Consider the following 18,357-nt stretch of genomic DNA (forward strand, 5'->3'; position numbering starts at 1 on the left):
TTCTCTACTGCTCTGATACTTGACTGGAAACAAGTACTTTCTAAGGTCAAATGGGCTCCTCGTAATTGCTCGGGGACAAACTCAATGACGAAAGAAAGTATTCATTGGAGTGCCATCTTTGACATTCCACTCGCTTTACAGGAACCTGTTCGGGCATACAACCTCATGAAATTGGGCATTAGATACATACATGATGTGGTAGATAATCAGGGTTATGTCTTATCTTTTCCTCAATCCACTGCCTCCTATGCATTGGGAATGCACCATAGGTCGATATGGAAGAAAATTGCTGATTTGTTGCATCCTTTTCTACCTGTTCCCCCTGTGGCTGACACAGACAGGCTATTGGATTGGCAATTGCAACCATCTGCTACATGCTCTCATCCTGTTCCTCTGCCTACCTTGACCTCCATCAAAGCCTACAGGCTTCTTCTGCCTGCTCCATGGATTCAGCAATATGCTAATACTCTGTGGCATATCAGGAAGCCCCTCTCATGGTGGCGGAAGAATCTCCGGATATTAAGGAAGTGTAAAATGCCTTTAAAACAAAGACTTTCTCTTTGGAGATGCATGACAGGCACATTGTCAGTGGGAGTCACACTTGCCAAACGTCGCATTGCACCATCCACATGTTTGAGATGTCACGCTCCTTCAGAGACTGTCCCCCATTTGCTTTGGCAATGCCCGTGTTCTAGGAACCTCCTCGGGAGAATTACAGATCATCTTCGGCTCCGTTTCCCGAGTCACAGATTTGGGAAACATTTTTGGCTATTTGGCAGATTTATGAGGTCTTTGTCTCAATACTCACTATTTCTCTCTTGGGTGAGATATTGGGCCCTTTGGACAATCTAGAGTGAGCATAATTTGGCATACTTGGGTCGGCAGATTCACAAGTCATATGAATCCTTCCGAGCCTCATTGCGGCAATCCTTATATGATGCCTGCCATGAGGGTGATCTAGATGCTTCTTGCATAGAGCTTTTCTTTTGATGTTTCTGATCTTTGGGATACTCTCCATTTTGGAGAATTCCCATCTTGTAAATTTATGAGCATATAAATATAGCACTGGATATTACTAAAAAAAAAAGTGTGTGTGTGTGTGTGTGAGAGAGAGAGAGAGAGAGAGAGAGAGAGAGAGAGAGTACCCTGAAAACGCCATTGCTGACATTGGAAAGAAAAATGCTACAATGGAATGCCAAAAAGCAGAAAAAAGCCAGCAACTTGCTTCCTTAAAAAAGCTTTGTATTTTTTCTCTTTGTGTTTCCATATACAACTGAGGATTGCTTTCTGCTGTAAGTTGATGTACATCCTTATCAAGAATAGAAAAGGCCATAGTGGGCAGTGATGTCCAAAAGAGATTGTATGTCGATATAAGTGCTGTTGGATAAAGGGATTGAGCAGATAACCCAGAGAAGAAGGCCAGGTAACAATGTCCCATCACACACACAATATTCTTGTAAAAGGCATACATAACCAGAACCTTGTTTCTTTTGTATGACCTAACAAAGGCAATGAAAAGATCAGTACAATTAAGCTTCCAATATCTTCAATACAATCATGATAAATCATTTAGTAAAGCAAAAGTGATTCCTTTCATGTTGGCTGCAAGCATATATCAAAATAGAGTGTATCCAAAAATGATATTTTGTAAATACTAAACCTACCTTAAAAAGTTGTCCTATCCTCCCAATTGGATCAATGCATTGGACCAATGGACAACCAATGCTTTATAGTCCAAATAAGATGGACGTGATGAAAATGTTGTATATGGATCAACTAAGGGGATTAAAAGCCTTTCCAAAATACGAAGGGAGGCTATCTCTGTATTTTTTCAATGAGACTTCTATTAAGCATGAAAAATACCCTAAGCACAACGCTCATGGCAGAAATACATCATGCAAAGAATGAGAAACAAAATATCCTAAGAGAGCAAACAACTGCTAATCAAGAAGAGCTAGAAAAGCACTAAGGCTGAAAGTGCCACCTCAATGGGGCAGTGGACTTCGAGGAAAAAGGGGAACTACTCCACTCCTTAACGAAAAAAGGTCTCCTTGCGAAATCCCCCCGGGAAGACCCCTACATGCTCACCCAAATGGCCATCAAAAGTCTGTACACAATTTGTCTAAATACTAGCCATCCAAAGTCTCTATGTGTCTAGATCTCCAAATATGCCTCAATTCAATGTTCACTAGAATCTATCAAAAAGTATCCATGGAGGCAAGTGCAGGACTGTAAGAAAAGTAGGGAACATCATCCAGAGAGCATAACTCAACTAAATGTCGTCAAATCGAAAGAGCCCAAGAGGAGTCGTGCATCTCATAAAAAGCATGAAGCCCAGAGAGAGACATGTCAAGAAGAAGGAAGTAACAAAAGTGCTCAAAAGACTAGCAATTCCGTCCCACATATACCCCGCCTGTCTACAATCCCATAGACAATGCTGAATGGGGTCTACTCAACAGAACGACAACGAGTGCAAGTGGGGGACCTCCACTAGTTCACTACAATCCCTTCGTGAATAGAAAGCCAAAAGAAAAGGGTTATTTTTCTATTCCTAAGAGATTTCCAGAGTCTCTTCCAAAAGGATTTTCGCAAGTCGGTACAAATCTGAAAATTTTAAGGTCGACCTGAACCCTCCTGGCATTACAAACAATGTAACAAGAAAAGGAGGCTCTTCTCTCTGGTCCCTATATCAATTCACTCCCACTCCCAAGGGTTCGACTCCAAATAATTTATGGAGACACCTCCATTAACCGGAGGGAATGTGATCTGGGTTAGCATCCAAATACCAACTTGAGTCAAGAAACACTACTCCACATGACCCGAAACCCTGACAAGCTCAAAAGCAACGTCTATAAGGCCTAAAAAACCTGCCCCGAAAGTGAACCTAAAAAGCCAAGGCATGCCCTTCTGAACCTTGTCGAAGTCCTATGAACTGAATTGGGATACCTCATCTCATAAAAGGCCCAAGCCAAGTATAGTGCTAGTGATACCTCCCATCGGTAACCGCCCAATACAAGGGTATGGCTGCATCAATCTACTCAATTCTCCTCTCATTTCCTCTGAGGGACTTAGTAAACCATACGATCATCGAAAGGTTTTTGAAAACATATCCTTAAGGCTACCAACACCACATCCAAATCAAGCACTCTCAACATGATTCAAGAATGCATATGTTTGCTTGCAAACCATTTGTAGAAAGCAGAGATAAATGTGAATTTTTTTTGTAGTACTACTTGCTGCATTTTTTCATATTATTCTTGGGTCTTGTCCCCTTTCCTTGCCTAGCATGTGCTTCGATTAATGTGATTACATAGCTTCACATTTTGTAGACAATGCCATCACATTATCTAGGGCTCCTCATTTTTCACATAGCCAAAAGTTTTACAAAACATGATTCCCACAAAATTCACTATGTTGTCCCAATCCTTTCTACTTTCAGACACCGTCAACTTCATGATCCGCTACTCTCTGAAGATTACTCCTGAAGCTGCCATAGTACTATGAGATGGAAGGCAGCCATAAGAAGGAAGGAACCATGAGATGTGTTGAAGCAAAGGTCGATAGTACTATCTATCCAATCCCCACCGTGGAAAGAGAGCAAGAATGTATGCAACAACAAACGAAAAAAAATTTCCAAGGTTCCTATCCTATTGGCAAACTCCCCTTGACCACAACCTTGCAAAGCAAGGCCCTTCATTGCAAGTCCGGATCAATGATATTGAGCCCCCTTCCTAGTGGGAAGAATCAAAGTCTCCCAAGCCTCCCTAGCTCTGATGTCGCCGAGCCATTTTGCTCACTCCACAAAAAGTTGCTTATATGACTTTTCTTTTTTTTTTTGACAAAAGACTTCTATTAATTATGAATCAAACCTGCGAGAGCAAGATTAAGGCGGAAATACATCATGCAAGCATGAAAAGAAACACCCTAGAAGGGGCCAATAAAAAGCTCCTAAGAATAAACCGAGGCTAAGGCTGAAAGTGCTCTCTGAGAAAAGGGAAGCCCCTCCATTCTCTAAGGAATATAGCCCTAACTAAGCCAAATGATGCACTCCCTAGAGTGGCACCAACAAGAGCAAACAAACCCTGTCATGGCAAACAATACTTGGTAACAACAACCACCTGGAAGCGATATCACTCCCTAGAGTGGTACCAACAAGAGCAAACCCACCCTGTTATGTCCAACAATACTTGGTAACAACAACCACCTGGAAGTGAGATCAAGTTTTGTTGAACTCCAAAAGAACCCCACGACAATCGAGAGGGGGACGCCCTTGTACCTCTTCAGGCATGGCCGAGAATCTCAAGGTTACCAGGTATCTTGAGATCTGATGGCACATCTCCATATCATCAACTAAGAAGACCTGGTACCAAGCTACCAAGTGTAGTTTGAGGTAAATCAGGATCTCTCCTCATATGGGGACCCTTTTATTTTAACACACCCTCTCAGTGTCAGACCATGCACATTGAGCTAATGATATATTCGCTCCAAAGAGTTATCTTTCATAGTTGCGGCTTCTCTCCTGCGAGCTCACTGCTGCTCCCCTTGCTTAACAACCCCCCCCTTTCCCCCCCGATCTTCCTCTCCGCCCCTCCTCCTGCCGTGGTTCTCTTCCCTCCCGCCCTAGACTTTTGTTCTGACCTTCGTGCGCCCTTGCACCTTAGCCTACGGCCCGATGGTAGGGATCGACCCCAATCTAGGGGCCTGGGTGCTACCTCGGCCTGGTAGCTCCCTCGCATGGCTCTTGCAAGGCCTCAACCCCCCCTCAATACCTCCGGAGCTTGGCCAACAGCCCCTCCTTTGGGTCGCATTGCCCGTAGGCAGTGGGAGTCGACAGACAGGCCTCCCCTCAAGGTGGCACGCTCCTCTAGCGCTCCAAGCTGGCCCCCGTACGTGCTTTTTGGGCTACGGGCAATGCGAGTTTGACGGACGGGCCTCCCCCAGAGGTGGCACGCTCCTCTAGCGCTCCAAGCTGCCCTCGTAGGTGTTTTTGGGCAGTACCCTCAACTCTACAACTCTCCTTTCAAATCCCCCCGGCAGTTTGGAAGGGGGTTTCTCTCAGCTTTCTGGAGTTCTCTTCTCCAAGCCGTTTGGTGGTTTCTTCAAGGCATTTTCTTTTTTGGTGTTGTCCCTCTTGAAGCAGCCCACAACGGGCCCTGACTGGCTGTGTTTTTTTTGTTTTTGCAGAGCTCCTTGGTAGTGGTTTTTAGAGGGTTGGTGCCTTCGTACCCCCTACTTTGAACTCCCCTTTTCTAGTCCCTTTTAGCCAGCTTTTGGGTGTCCTTCAAGAGGCGTTTTACCTCTCCCATTCTTTGTCCCTTTCCTTTCTTGTGCAATGCAGCATTGTGTTCTTTTAAAGAACGAATCTTGGTGGTGATCGCTAGTCTGGCCAGAGGGGCTCACATACCAGCACCCTTGACTCCACAAGGGGGACGACCATTTTTCGAGCAAAATCTTCCACACGTTCGAGCGAAGGAAAAAAAAAGCTTTGAGCTATGTTAAAATATGGCATAAATGGATCAGAAGAAAACAGAGTTTCACCTAGAAATATGCCAAGTATTATAGAAATGCCTATTTTATACACAAATCTTTACATGAATCTTTGGGAATGGTGAGTAACATAATGGGATGGCTTTTGAAGAAACCCACATGTAAAGTATACTTCTCTATGAAAATTCCCTTATGATCCTTCTTACAACTTTTACTTAATAGGGGGTGACATCAAAAAACCTCTCTCAACCTATCTTCATGAAAGGGTTTCTCCAAAATAAAACTCATTGAAGCAAGCCATCAATGTAGTTTCGCCAGCGAAACCCCTTTGAAGTAGGCCTTCCAAGGTAGTTTCACTGGCGAAACTACCCTGGACAGCACTTTTAAAAGTAACATGACTTTCCCAATTAATGTCCAAATATAGTCATTCAGCCACTCAAATTGATTGGAAAACCCCATTTAAGCACATCTATGGGGTTATATTTTGAAAAATATTTCATATATAGTATCAAATATTGCATGTATTTTATGAGAGTGATATATAAGCCGAAGTTAATACTTATTTATAGTAATTTAGACTTCTTTATAGACATGTCCATAAATATCTTGTTATTTATGCTATAAAAACACTAGAAAGATATTGTCATATGATATAAATGTGTTTAATAAGTAATTATATATGTATAATATTATTACATTGAGGGATTATGAGAGGTTTCTTATGAAGGATGAGAGATATGATATAAATCCTCCTGAGCAAGCTAATAGTGTGAGGTCGAAGCTCTTGATGCAGCGCAGGCTTCTTAGAAACACCCCCTATATAGGTGGTCAAAGGCAGTCGTCGTTCAGATGGGTTCTCTCGCCTCTGATGAAAAGCTCCCCACGATGAGAAGCCTTTTACGAGTCTGAAAGCGCTTGTTGCTCGGTCTTATTCGAGCCGGAGCCAACTTGCAGAGATGAGTCTAACAGTGAGCTGTTGACGTGGCACCCAGAGGTTCAGGATCCAGAGGGACACATACTTGGTCAACGGACACTTATCGACTGGGCACAATGGGATAGTGGCCCTGCGTGTTCCTTTGGGACTTGGAGGCACCTTTCTATGGAGAATGAGGACTGAGATCAAGTACTCTTCCACATTAGAAGAACTGGTGCAAGGGCGGCAAAGATAGACGAAACGATCCTGGACTCTTGGTGGGACGGGCTTACTTGGTGGAGGATCAACATTGTGGGCCGGCTGGGCAAGTGATGGACTATCGACCTAGATCTGGTTCTCTCGAACAAGAAGGGAGCACGCTGGAGACTCTGGTTAAGGGAGGGCTGCCCTCTTAGGGATGTTCACTAGGATCCACGAGAGTGGTTTTGGCCCGAGCTCGAGTAGGACACTTGGATAGGGTGGAGGAGGTTCACTTCTTCTCTTACACGACCCGTATTGTCACTTGCAATTGGAGGCAATAGTGTGGACTTCATCAAGGGAGCAACATTGGGTCGAGTAGGAGATCCCCAGAAAGATTATTCCCTGATTTTGGTCACACCTTTGGTCCAACTTGCTACCATGGAAGATCTACTATTTCTTCTTGATGGTAGCACACGGAGGCTTTCCCCTAGTTGGAGCAGATGAGGATGCACAGCAGATGCCACTACTGTATAGACAGAGTGATCGAGACAATTCCCCACTATCTATTGGGATGCTTGGCAACACAGAGGGTCAGGTTAGCAACTCTGAGGATTGTGGCAAGTGCCTAGTGCATTGAGAGAGATTTCACGTGGGCAATGGTCGCTTGGCTCAAGAAGGGTGCCATAGAAGCTAGCTTTGTGGAAAGCACGAGATGGAGGAGCTACTCGGTGAGCTCCCACCCGCTGCCCGCGCCGGCCTGTACGCTGCCCGTGGCTCTTGTTTACCGCCTGCTGCCCCCTCCCCTTCCTCCTTGCCTCGCCCTCGCCCTCGCTCCACCTCGCCCCTCCTCCCTCTCCGCTCTGCCTTGCCTTCCCCGCTCCACCTCCGCCCCCCGCCCTGCCTTCTCTCACTCCGCCCCGCGCCGCCTCCACTTCCTGCTCCCCGCCCCCGCACCACCCCTCCTTCTGCCTCGCACCTCCTCCCGCCAACACACCCCCCTCGCCATTCCGCTTCCCCCCCACCTTCTTCTTCTCCTCTTCTCCCGCCCTCCTTCCTTTTCTTCATTCCTTCCTCCTCCCCTTTGCTCCCTCCTTCCTCTCCTCCCCTCTACTTTCCCTGCCACCCTCTCCTTCTCTCTCCTCCGCCTCTCCGCCTCGTCATCTTTCTTTATTTTCCTTTTTTCATTTGCCTCCCTCCAACAGGAGCATTCGTGTTTGTTACGGTGAAAGAAAATCTTGGTGGTGATCTTTGGTCTAGCCAGAGAGGCTCTATGGCAGCACCCTCGACTCCCACAACCGTCAAGGTTCTTCTTTCCCCAACTGACAACCAACAGGGACAACAGGCAGTTCAGTCCCTCCAGGACAAGGCACTTGTGGGCAGAATTGTGGGCCTCATGCCTACACGGAGACAGGTACGAGAGTGGATCCAAGCGATCTTGACATTAGAGGGCGACCACATCCAGGAGGTCACCATCTATGGACAAGGCGTTCTCCTCATCTAGCTGAGCTCCCCTGACACCGCCTTGACACTTGTGGAGTAGAGCCCCATACTCCTTGGCCCACACCTCGTCTACCTCTTTCCTTGGTATCATCGGTTCACAGTGGAGGACATGGATATGACACACCATGTTCCACGGTTTTCGGTTACACCCCGCTTCCCAGGGCTCCCCAAGGAGTATCAAGCCATCCTCCCTTCCATTGGTTGGGCATTTGGCACAGTGCTTGAGTCCATGCTAGAGACGACCGCCTCCGCTCTAGCAGATGATGGAGTCCCCAAGATCAGACTAGTGGTGGAGAGCCCGGAGTCCCTCCTAGAGTTGATCCTTCTCGAGACCCTGGAAGGGGGCACACCTCGCCAGAGGGTGGAGATCTCCGGGTTACCAAGCAAGTGTCTTCGATGCAGACAGATGGGTCACCTCCACAAAGTAGGAAGGGTCAGCAGGCCTGAGTTCAACGCCCTCTCAGGCAGGAGCAGCAGGAGTCTTAGACCCCATGGGTTATCCCCTCGGGGACAGAGGTTCAAAAGAAAAAGCAACTAAGTAAGCAGGCTTGCAAACCCCGCAGACAGAGGGCCAACCGTAGGGAGAGGGACAGGGTTGACCGAGAGGCCTCGAAAGAGGAACAGCAAGAGCCACCTCCCCTAGCAACAGGGGCCACTGCCCATCCAATCGATCCTCCAGCTTCGGAAGTTCAGCCTCCGCACCCACCCTTGCAGTAGCAAAGAGTCCCAGGAGCTCCAGATGCAGCGATGGCGGAAGCCGCTAACGCTAGCCCGACGAGGGCCGTGAACGAGCCAATCCAGAGCCCCTGCGAGCCTCATCAGCAGGGGGGGCCTGAGGTCGCTCTTTTCCCAGACCCTTCCCCCTCCTCCTCTTCACTTCCCCCTCCCCCTACAAGGTTCCCCCCGCCCCCTCCCCCCCCCCACAACCCCCCCTTCCATGATCACTCTCACCACCCATCCCCTGCCCTCTATCCCCCATGTCCCTACCTCTCCCTCTCCCGCCACCCCCCTCTGCTTCAGTAGCAGCTTCTTCCGCTTCGCACCCCTGCCACCAGGCAAGGGAACGACGACGCCCCCTTCTGCTTCCTCATTACAACAGCAGGTTCGCTCATAGAGGGATCCTAAGGGACGAGGCTCGTCCTCTCGACCAGCAACTCCCAACCTCCAGCCTGGGCGTCCATTACCGCGGGACTTCTGGAGGTTAGGACCTTGGAACTATTTGGAGATTCCGGACTCATACCCTCTACCATTGGAGGTCACACTCATGGTCCTTCAACCCCGAAAGGGGGGTTTGATCAGTGCAGTGGGATCTCAGACACACCCCGTCTGGAGATTTCGGTTTGCCTCCACAGGGTTGGAGAAGTGGTCCTCGGAGGTAGTTGATGCTATTTTGGGTAATTAGATTATGCTCATGATGGACGAGTGGATGGGACCACAAGGACTAGATCTATGGTACGCCCATGGCGCGGAGGTGAACTTTCAGCTGAGCTTCACGCGCCAGGAACCGGTGTGTGGTTTGGCGACAGGAGTTATCAGATTGCCTCTCCAGAAGTGCGCGGAGTTGTTCGGAGTGGAAGCCTCCTTCATGATGAACTGGGCACGGAAGATCAGTCTTGAGCCGGTATCCACCCTAATACGATGCCGCATAGACATTGACTACTCGCCCTCCAAACCCCTGACAAAATCACACAGGACAGTCTTTCTAGGACAAGCACCCACTCACAGGAGAGCCTTGTTCGCGGCTCCCCCGTCCTCATGAGCTGGACCATAGTGAGTTGAAACGTACATGGGCTACATGACCGTGTTCGTAGCCAACCGCAGTACCTGATGCTCCAACAGCAGTTGCACAGGGCAGTGGTAGGGCGGGCAATGGACATCCTTATGATTCACATGCTTTCAACATCAGACATCAGATGACGCCATCACCTTCTTCCAAGGAGAGATCTAGAGGAGTAGTCTCCTGCACTAGGACGGGGGTCTGCATCTCAATCTCACAGACCTTGGCTTGAGAGGTCTACGATCAAGGTGCATGCAGTTTGGATGGGAGTTCGGATGGGAGAGTCCAGGATTCGAATCCTGAACGTGTATGCCCCAGTGTGTAGATAGCACCACCCGGCCTTTTGGAGAAAGCTGTCAGAGTGTCTTCCGGATGTCGACTCCTGGATTGTTGGAGGAAACTTCAACAACCTGGAGTTTGGGAAAGACAAGCAGGGCGGCGCCTCATTCTCTGAGATGCCAGCAGCAAAGCGTAGTACCTGGGAGCAGTTCATTTTCATGATCAGTGGGCAGAGACCCGTGGAGAGAGCCAGAGTTCAGTAGGACTTCTGGCAGCCTTCTCTTCTCCTTTGGACAGAGGAGACACGATGGATTGCTTGAGAGATTAGACCGTTTCTATGTTGGGGGCTGGGCATTACATAGAGGCGGCGCTATCGGGATTCTGGCAGGTACCACAATGTCCGACCACTCTCCACTGATACTTCACTTGGATCAGCCCCGTCGAGGTCTCCCCCAGCAGGGGGTCCGCATTCCAGAGGACCTCTTGCAAGATGAGGAGATTCAACAAGTTATCACATAGATCTGGAAGCACTCAAAGATGGCTCTGAGTGACGGCTGGGCTGCATGGGTTGCCGATGCGATTCAGAGGAGCAGTGTGGAGCTGCAAGCTCACGCTCTTAGGCGGAGGAGAACCCTTCAGGACCGCAAGCGGGGTTTGAGGAGAGACCTCGTCTCCATCGAGAGGCTCAGGGAGCAAGACCCAGTGTCTCAGTGGCTTAGTGGCAGATTGGAGAGCCGTCGTCTCGAGCTTCAAGACACGTAGTTGCGGCGGGCTGAGTTCTCCTACCATTCCTCCCGGCCCTGATGGGTACAGCAGGGGGACAGGATGACGAAGCAGTTCTTTCAGACCACTGGGCCCCGATCGACCGGCACACAATCTCCGGGACTCGCAGGGCATCATGCACACTGACCCGCAGGAGATTCTTGACATGACCACCAGATTTTATAGCCAGCTCTTTCAGACACAGAGGATGACCCCAGCTGGTCTTGTGGCCCAAGAGCTAGTTTGGAATCACGTTCCAATAGTAGTCTCGCAAGACTTATGCCACAGACTTGAGGAGCCTTTCACAGATGAGGAGCTACAGGAAGCCCTCAAGGCTCTCCCAACCTAGAAGTGTCTAGGGGAGGATGGCTTGACTCCGGCCTTTTTCCGAAACTTCTAGGAGATTATCTCCACCCCTTTCCGTTGAGCTTGCCAGGAGATTTTCGACACAGGCCTTCTCCCTCAGTCCTTGTGCAAGGGGTGGATCTGTTTTGATCTCGAAAGAGGGAGATAGGTCAGATATCCGACAGTGGAGGCTGATCACTCTACTTCATACTGCATACAAGATCCTCGCCAAGGTCTTGAGTTTGCGATTACGGCCTCATCTTACCAACATCATCCATGACACACAGATTGGGTTTGTCTAGGAGCGCAGCATCCTGGACAACATCTTCATGTTTTGCGAGGTAGTGCATTGGTCCAAGGAGGAGCCACTAGCCATCCTTCTCTTGGACTTTGAGAAGGCCTACGACAAGGTGAAGCGGTCTTTTCTGAAGGGCACTATGACGAGATTCGGTTTCTCATACATATGGGTCATAGGAGTTTCAGCGCTATACGCAAGGAGCTCTAGTCAAATGATTATCAGAGGACACACAGGCGAGGCCTTTCCTCTCTCTCACTCGGTCCGCCAAGGCAGCCCACTAGCTCCCTTCTTCTTCTTGTTTGTAGCGGAGGCTCTGGGCTACTATTTGAGATCACAGGTGGTGGGTCTCACAGGGTTGAGGCTCCCAATCAGACAAGAGGAGGAGCTCATTGACTCGGAGTTTGCAGATGACACGGCCTTGTATGTTGAGGGCACCACAGCGAGTCTAGAGAGAGTCAAAGGCGCCTTGGCTATCTATTGTGAGGCCTCAGTGGCACAGATCAACTGGACGAAATCCATAGGCTTCTTCACAAGCTTTGAGGAGACACAGGAGATCCGTGAGTGGGGGAGTGACCTTGGTTTCAGATGGATACCGCGGGGCCAGACATCGAGATACCTCGGAGCCAGGTGAGTATTGACATCATTATAGAGCAGCAGATTGCCCCGGTCCTTGAGAGTGTTTGGCACAAGCTTCTCTATTGGAGCTCGGCCAAACTTTGCCTCACAAGTCCCGCCTTAGTGGCAAACCAAGTCCTTGCCACTGCTGGTATATTGCCTCCTATTGGTGCTTTCACAGAGGATGCATTGGGCAACTCCGACGGTTGGTACAGAACTTCCTCTGGGCATGCTCAGACGGCACGAGGAATACTAGGGCCCGAGTAGCTTGGCAGACAATGATCATGCCGCGGGCAGTGGGAGGCTTGGATATCATTGATCCGGAGATACAAAGTAGGGCCCTTCTGGGCAAGTTGGTGGTTCGTGGCCTCACCCCAGGTGCCGAGCCTTGGAAGCTCCTCTTACAGAGAGGGCTTCAAACGAACACCCCACGCACTGGAGGATAGTGGCAGTGTTCACATAGATGGATCTTCTCAGAGGCCCCCTTTACGGGGAAGGGCTCCCCCCTGATGAGGAGTCTTCACAAGGTTTGGCAGAGACTAGCAAGGGGTCTCATCCGTCCTCTGCCCAGATGCAGAGAGGAGTTTGAGCGCCAGCCCCTTATGTGGCACCCAAAGGTCAAAGATCAAGAGGGACGTATGCTTGGGCAGCGGACTCACATTGGCTAGGCACACTAGGACAGTGGTCCAGCATGGTCTTTTGGTCGTTGGAGTAGACTACCTATGGAGGCAGAGGCGAGGCTTGACGCACTAGCGCATCTAAGAGGGAAAGGGCAGCGAATGGGCGAGATCGACTTAGCCATTCCTAAGTCCTCGTGGAAAGGACTTCACATTTGGAGAGATAGCAGATGGTTCGGGTAGTTTTCCCGTATTGGTGTTCCCTTGAGGATTTTGATGCAGCTTGGCAACACGCACCCCGGCTTCTTCCATGTAGAACCTGGAGGCCTACTTCAGCCCCTCACTGGGAGTGACCCTGAGATGGATGGGAGTCTTGATGGGATACACTGGCAGATGATCAAAGTGGTAGGACGCTTGGGGAAGGAGTGGCACATTGATCCTCCCAGTATCTCAGAGCAGGACGCCTCTAGATGGCGCCTCTGGCTATGGGAGGGTAGAACCTTGAGGGAAATCCAGTGGGACCCGGGGGAGTGGCTCTGGGCCTCCAGGGGTGGCCTAGCTAAGACGATAGATGAGATGCCTTTCTTTTCCTACACACGGATTGGCAAGAGACTTCAGATGGACTCATCGAGGTGGACTCCCTCGAGGGAGAGACACTTGGCGACCCTGAGAGTGCCCCGGGAGGTTCACTCCAAGTTTTGGACGAGGTTGTGGTCCAGTTTGCGGCCGAGGAAGATTTCATACTTCTTCTGGCTGGCAGCCCACGAAGGCTTGCCCATCGGCCCGTGGTTGGAGCAGATGTGAGTGGAGGGGCAGCGCCATTGCTGCTCAAATGGTGTCCTGGAGACTATCCCGCACTGCCTATGGAGCTGTCGTAGCGCAACAAGGATATGGATGAGTGCCCTCAGGATCATGACGCGTATGCAGAGTCTCCATAGAGAATACACCTGGGGAATGGTGGCTTGGTTGACAGAGGGAGGACATGCGTTTGAGAGTGATGAGATCTCCCCAACCTACCGGATATAGGGTCAGAGCATTCAGAGGATTGCACTCCACGAGGCAGTCCCCTTGACACCCTAGCTCCTCCTCCTAGGGAGGACAATGTTTGGGAGGTGGTAGCCAGCATCACGGCTTGCAACATTTGGGTGGCTCGCTGCAGTCTTGTGATGGGAGAGCACCCAGTTCCACCCTCGCCTACCTTGGTTGCCATCTGGCAAGATATCATTTACACTCTACGGTCCACTTGGGAGCGTGGGACTCTAGGCTCCAGGGCGACTATTGAGAGGCGTGCTCGTTTCTGCAAGGCTTGGCCTACAGGTGTTTTCTACATCTTCACTCAGCGAGGGATTCGCTGGCTGTATAGTCCCCCCACTTGGCTGTTAGCCCCAGTTCCATAGATCCCCTAGGCAGTGAGCTGGGCTTCTTTGGAACAGGCCAGTTTTCTTTCTTTCAGCCTTTTCCGGTTTTCCATACTCAGCACCTTTGGGGCTGTTGTCTTGTATGAAATCTTTCAAGCATTAATAGAAGGTTCCTTTCTTTGAAGAAACAAAAAAAAAAAGGAAGGGTGCGCATGAGGCAATTCCTTCTAGACGGACGTGCCTTCTATCCTTGGTAGAGGATAGTGTGCAGAAGACAGTTGCTAGTATCACTGCTTGGCACATCTCTGTCACCCGCTGCAATTGCGTGATGAGAGGCCAGCAGATCACTACAGCAGCCACTTTATTCTCCATCTGGCAGGATATTATCACACTTTGTGAGCTATTTGGTATCCTGGGACTCCGGGTCTAGAGCGACTGCCAAAAGGCGACAACGTTTCTGCAAGCCATGGTCTGCAGGCACCTTCTATGTTCTCACATGAAGAGAGGTAATGGCTCTGGTAATATAGCCGGCTACATTGGTGCTTAACCCCTGTTCCAGAGGCTCCATAGGCAAGACGCTCGGAAGTCAAGAAACAGGTTGGCCCTTTTTAGGCGGCAATCAATTTTTCTTTCTATTTTCCATGATCAGCACATTCTTTGGTTTTTTCTCTTATTTATATGGTGGTTTATTTCAAGCAATAATAGAACAACTTATTCTCTGTTTTTTTTTTAAAAAGGTGTCAAAATCTAGTCCACACTTTGCATACCTTTGCATCTCCATGTCTAGCCATGTCTAGGTTCACTATAGAGGGGTCTAAGCCATCTCAAGGGTGGACATTTTGATCACATAAACACCACGCCCATATATCATCACCTCTTGTATGTAGTCACCATTCAAAGCAAGGCTCGCCTATATAGACCCATTCTTGAACATTTGACTTGGGGGGCATAAGACCCTCTAGGAGCCCAATGATGCTTGACGATTCAGCTTATGTACTGCTTGCTCAACTTGCTTTTTATCCTCGAGTGAAATAAAAATACGAAAGGAGGTGGGATTCAAGGATTCTTCCATGTGAGCTCCTTTTGTAAGGGTCACCTTTTCACCACCCAAAAACTGAGGTGGTACCTGCTAACTCCAAGAAGAAGAAGGATGAAAAGGGAGAGGAAGAGGACAAAAACGGAGGGAAGATAGCAGAGGGAACAGGAGGGAGGGGAAATAGCTTCAAGGAAAAAGCCATCAAGGGGAGGGAGGGGAGCCTAGGAAGCTAGGCAGAAAGGGGTGGGAAATGGAAAAGGTGGAGATAAAAAGAGAGACGAGGGGAGGGGTTTGCGGTAAGTAGAACAGGAGTAATAAAGAACAGGGAGATGGGGTCAAGCTGAATGTGGAAGGAGGCAGGTAGGAGGGGGGAGTGAAACAGTCCCATGGGGGACGGAGGGCTGAGCAACACCTCAGCAGGTCCAGATTCAGGCTGAGGGGGTCACGGTCAGCCAGAAAGGGGTCGGAATAAGAGGGGAGGGGAACAGCAGTGGGAGGGGGCCAAGAGGCCTTGAATGCCAGGCAAAAGGAGGAAACATGGGGGGAGGAGGGAGGGCAGGATGCGGGAAAGGAAGAAGGGAGGCAAAATAAAGAGAGAGGGAGAGGAAGAGGGGACCTGAAAAGACAGCAGCCATCAGGCTGCTCTTCCAACTCCTACTGGGGAGGAAAGGGGAGATCAGAAAGTGGAAGGCGGGCTGGGGTGCAGAGGAGGACAAGGAGGTGGCAAGTCTGAGTGAACGGGTGGCATGGTTGAGGGGAGCTACCAGGAGCTCAAGCATCAGGGACATACATTATGATAGCTCCTATTGAAATTCTCTAGTCCCCTTCAAAAATTAGCCCCTCGTTTTAAGTTACACCACAACTGATCAGTACTTTCACTTCCATAGGTGACAAAAGGAGAATCACAACTTGGCCAGGAGATACCTTGACATTTGTTTTTCTTTGAAATATCATTTAAAAAAGTAGTAGACTTTACATATGACTTCTGGTAAGGCTCATGCTTTAAAACTGATGACTGTGGCATAGCGCTAATAATAGAGTCACATGACATAGTTCTTTTACTTACTCACCATCTTCCATGAATTAAGAGAAGCCTTGCTAAGAATTTGAACTGCCCAATAGCATAGTCACTAGCAAGGACGGCTGCCATACCCTCACGACCACTAATTCCCACTCCAATATGGGCAGCTCTAATCATTCCTACATCATTTGCTCCATCGCCGATAGCTAGAGTTACTGCGAAGTTATTTTCCTTCACCAATTGTGTAACCTGTCAACACCAATTTTAAATAACCTCTTAGTGGTATCAGTAGAAGTAGTACTTTGTTATACCTAGGGCTTAAAGTGGATCGATAAAAACCCTACATGTTATCATGGTATGAAATCAGGCATCTGATACCGTCAATATGCTTTGCATTTTGAAAATATGTATATTTCCCTTATTTAGAGCGTCCTTACCAATGCTTTCTGAAGTGGTGACACACGGCAGCACACAACCGTTCGGCATTCCTCACACAGCTCTAAGAAATTAGTTCTATTGTTCTCTTCTAGAGCAATAGACAATGAGTTGCCCTCGATGATCACAGCCATGTCTGAAGCTTCCACACCTGAGAGTTCACAAGTCGAGTGTTTTTCAGATTTTCTCACAATTTGATGGTTAAATGCAGGTACAATTTTTCTTGTATAAAGTGTAGAATTCACTGCCTTACAGTGAAAGCCTTAATAGAACCAAGAGATGATCACTTTTGGATGCACTTTTTAAATAGGAAGACAAAAAGGTGAAGTTGTACGTATATGATGATGCATAAAGATAAAAGTTGTCATCCATCTCCTCAATGTTAATCAACATATTGTACTGCATTCTTGTATGCTTCAAAGGATAATAATAATTCAATCTCTTATTAATATTGCAGCCATGTGTCAAAACCTCATACCTTATGAGGGGCAACCTAGCCCTCTTCTCCTCTCTCTCTATGCCTTTTGTAAAAGGGGTCCCAAAGGAATTGGGGAAAGAGGGCATCTAGTTCCTTTTATGTCAGTTTCCCTGAACATGGACCTCCTCCCTCCATGGATAGAAAGCCAAAAGAAAAGAGTGATTTTTCCAATCCTGCTGCGGGATTTCCAGAGGCTCTCCAAAAGGATTTCAGTAAGTCAGCAAACGTCTGAAAGTTCTCCCAATGAGAGAGCGGTTATAGCTCTCTTGTCGAAAGACAAGTCTCCAACAAATTATCTTCTTGTTGAACCTTCATGAATGGAAGCAATTCCTCTATCTGTATCCTCAAAGCTATCCTCCAAACCTCTTGTGTCAGCAGGCCATCCCAAATGCAATGCCTCCAAGACTCCCCTGTGAAAACACATCGTGAGCATGTAACTGGAAAATGACCATAAGCCAGGTGCCCCCTGCAAGCACTCTATGGGGCAATCGCCAAAGGAAGTGCGAGATCTTCCTTGGCCTGTAACTGTCCCAAAACTTGCACCAAAAATCCTCGAGAAACTCTCAAAGAGTCCCTATTTGTGCTAATGCTCTACTGTAGTTTGCAACCATCCCCATCTAGATCCTCTTGCCCAATCTCAACAACTAGATTGAAAAAGGAATATTGGAGGCATTTTGAATGAAAGGGTCTCTCCAAAATCCTCTCCTGGGTCCTAATGAAGCCTTTGCAAGGGTCTCCCCTCCCCAAACCCAAAACGTAAAAGACTCCTCTTTTGTTGTACATGGATCTAGATCAATGTAACACCTCATTTGATACTGAGCTATTGCTACGAACGTTCCAGCCAATTTTTGAAGCTAGGGGAATCGAAGCAGCAATGCATAAAGGACATAAAAGGTAGGGAAATGGAAGGCACAATAGTAATGAGGCAGAGCCTTGACAACAAAATTAAAAAAAATGTAACACGCAATAGAAATCCTTGAGCAGATTCAGGCGCACACAAACTTTCCTCAAGGTATACGACATTGGAATTTCTTTCTATTTCACGAAGATGACATGAGGTGCCATTAGTCTCCATGTTGTACATTGTTGTTTCTTGCTATTGTTGATGGTCACGAGACCCACCATCGGCATTTCCACCTAATCTACTTTAGCGATTTCTTCATGGTCGAGTTGAGTTTCACCTCACTCATGATCTATGTGAATGTTCTCGAGACTGATTGTTCAGGCTCACTCAT

At 48.4% G+C, this 18,357-nt stretch overlaps 1 protein-coding gene across 1 annotated transcript in view; it reads right to left on the reverse strand.

The window, feature by feature from the left end:
* The window catches only part of LOC147900682 (uncharacterized), a 138,036-nt gene that overhangs the window by 14,199 nt on the left and 105,480 nt on the right, over positions 1 to 18,357 (reverse strand). The window contains exons 16-18 of the mRNA XM_087375501.1: positions 16,647 to 16,795; positions 16,259 to 16,458; positions 1,146 to 1,499 (exon numbers count right to left, since the gene is read on the reverse strand). Of these exons, the coding sequence (XP_087231627.1) occupies positions 1,146 to 1,499; positions 16,259 to 16,458; positions 16,647 to 16,795 (703 nt within the window). The remainder of the gene's footprint in view (positions 1 to 1,145; positions 1,500 to 16,258; positions 16,459 to 16,646; positions 16,796 to 18,357) is intronic.

Source organism: Dipteris shenzhenensis, chromosome 6, assembly GCF_047967505.1.
Source record: "Dipteris shenzhenensis isolate YYH24624 ecotype China chromosome 6, Dip_SZ_1.0, whole genome shotgun sequence".
Lineage (NCBI taxonomy): Eukaryota > Viridiplantae > Streptophyta > Polypodiopsida > Gleicheniales > Dipteridaceae > Dipteris > Dipteris shenzhenensis.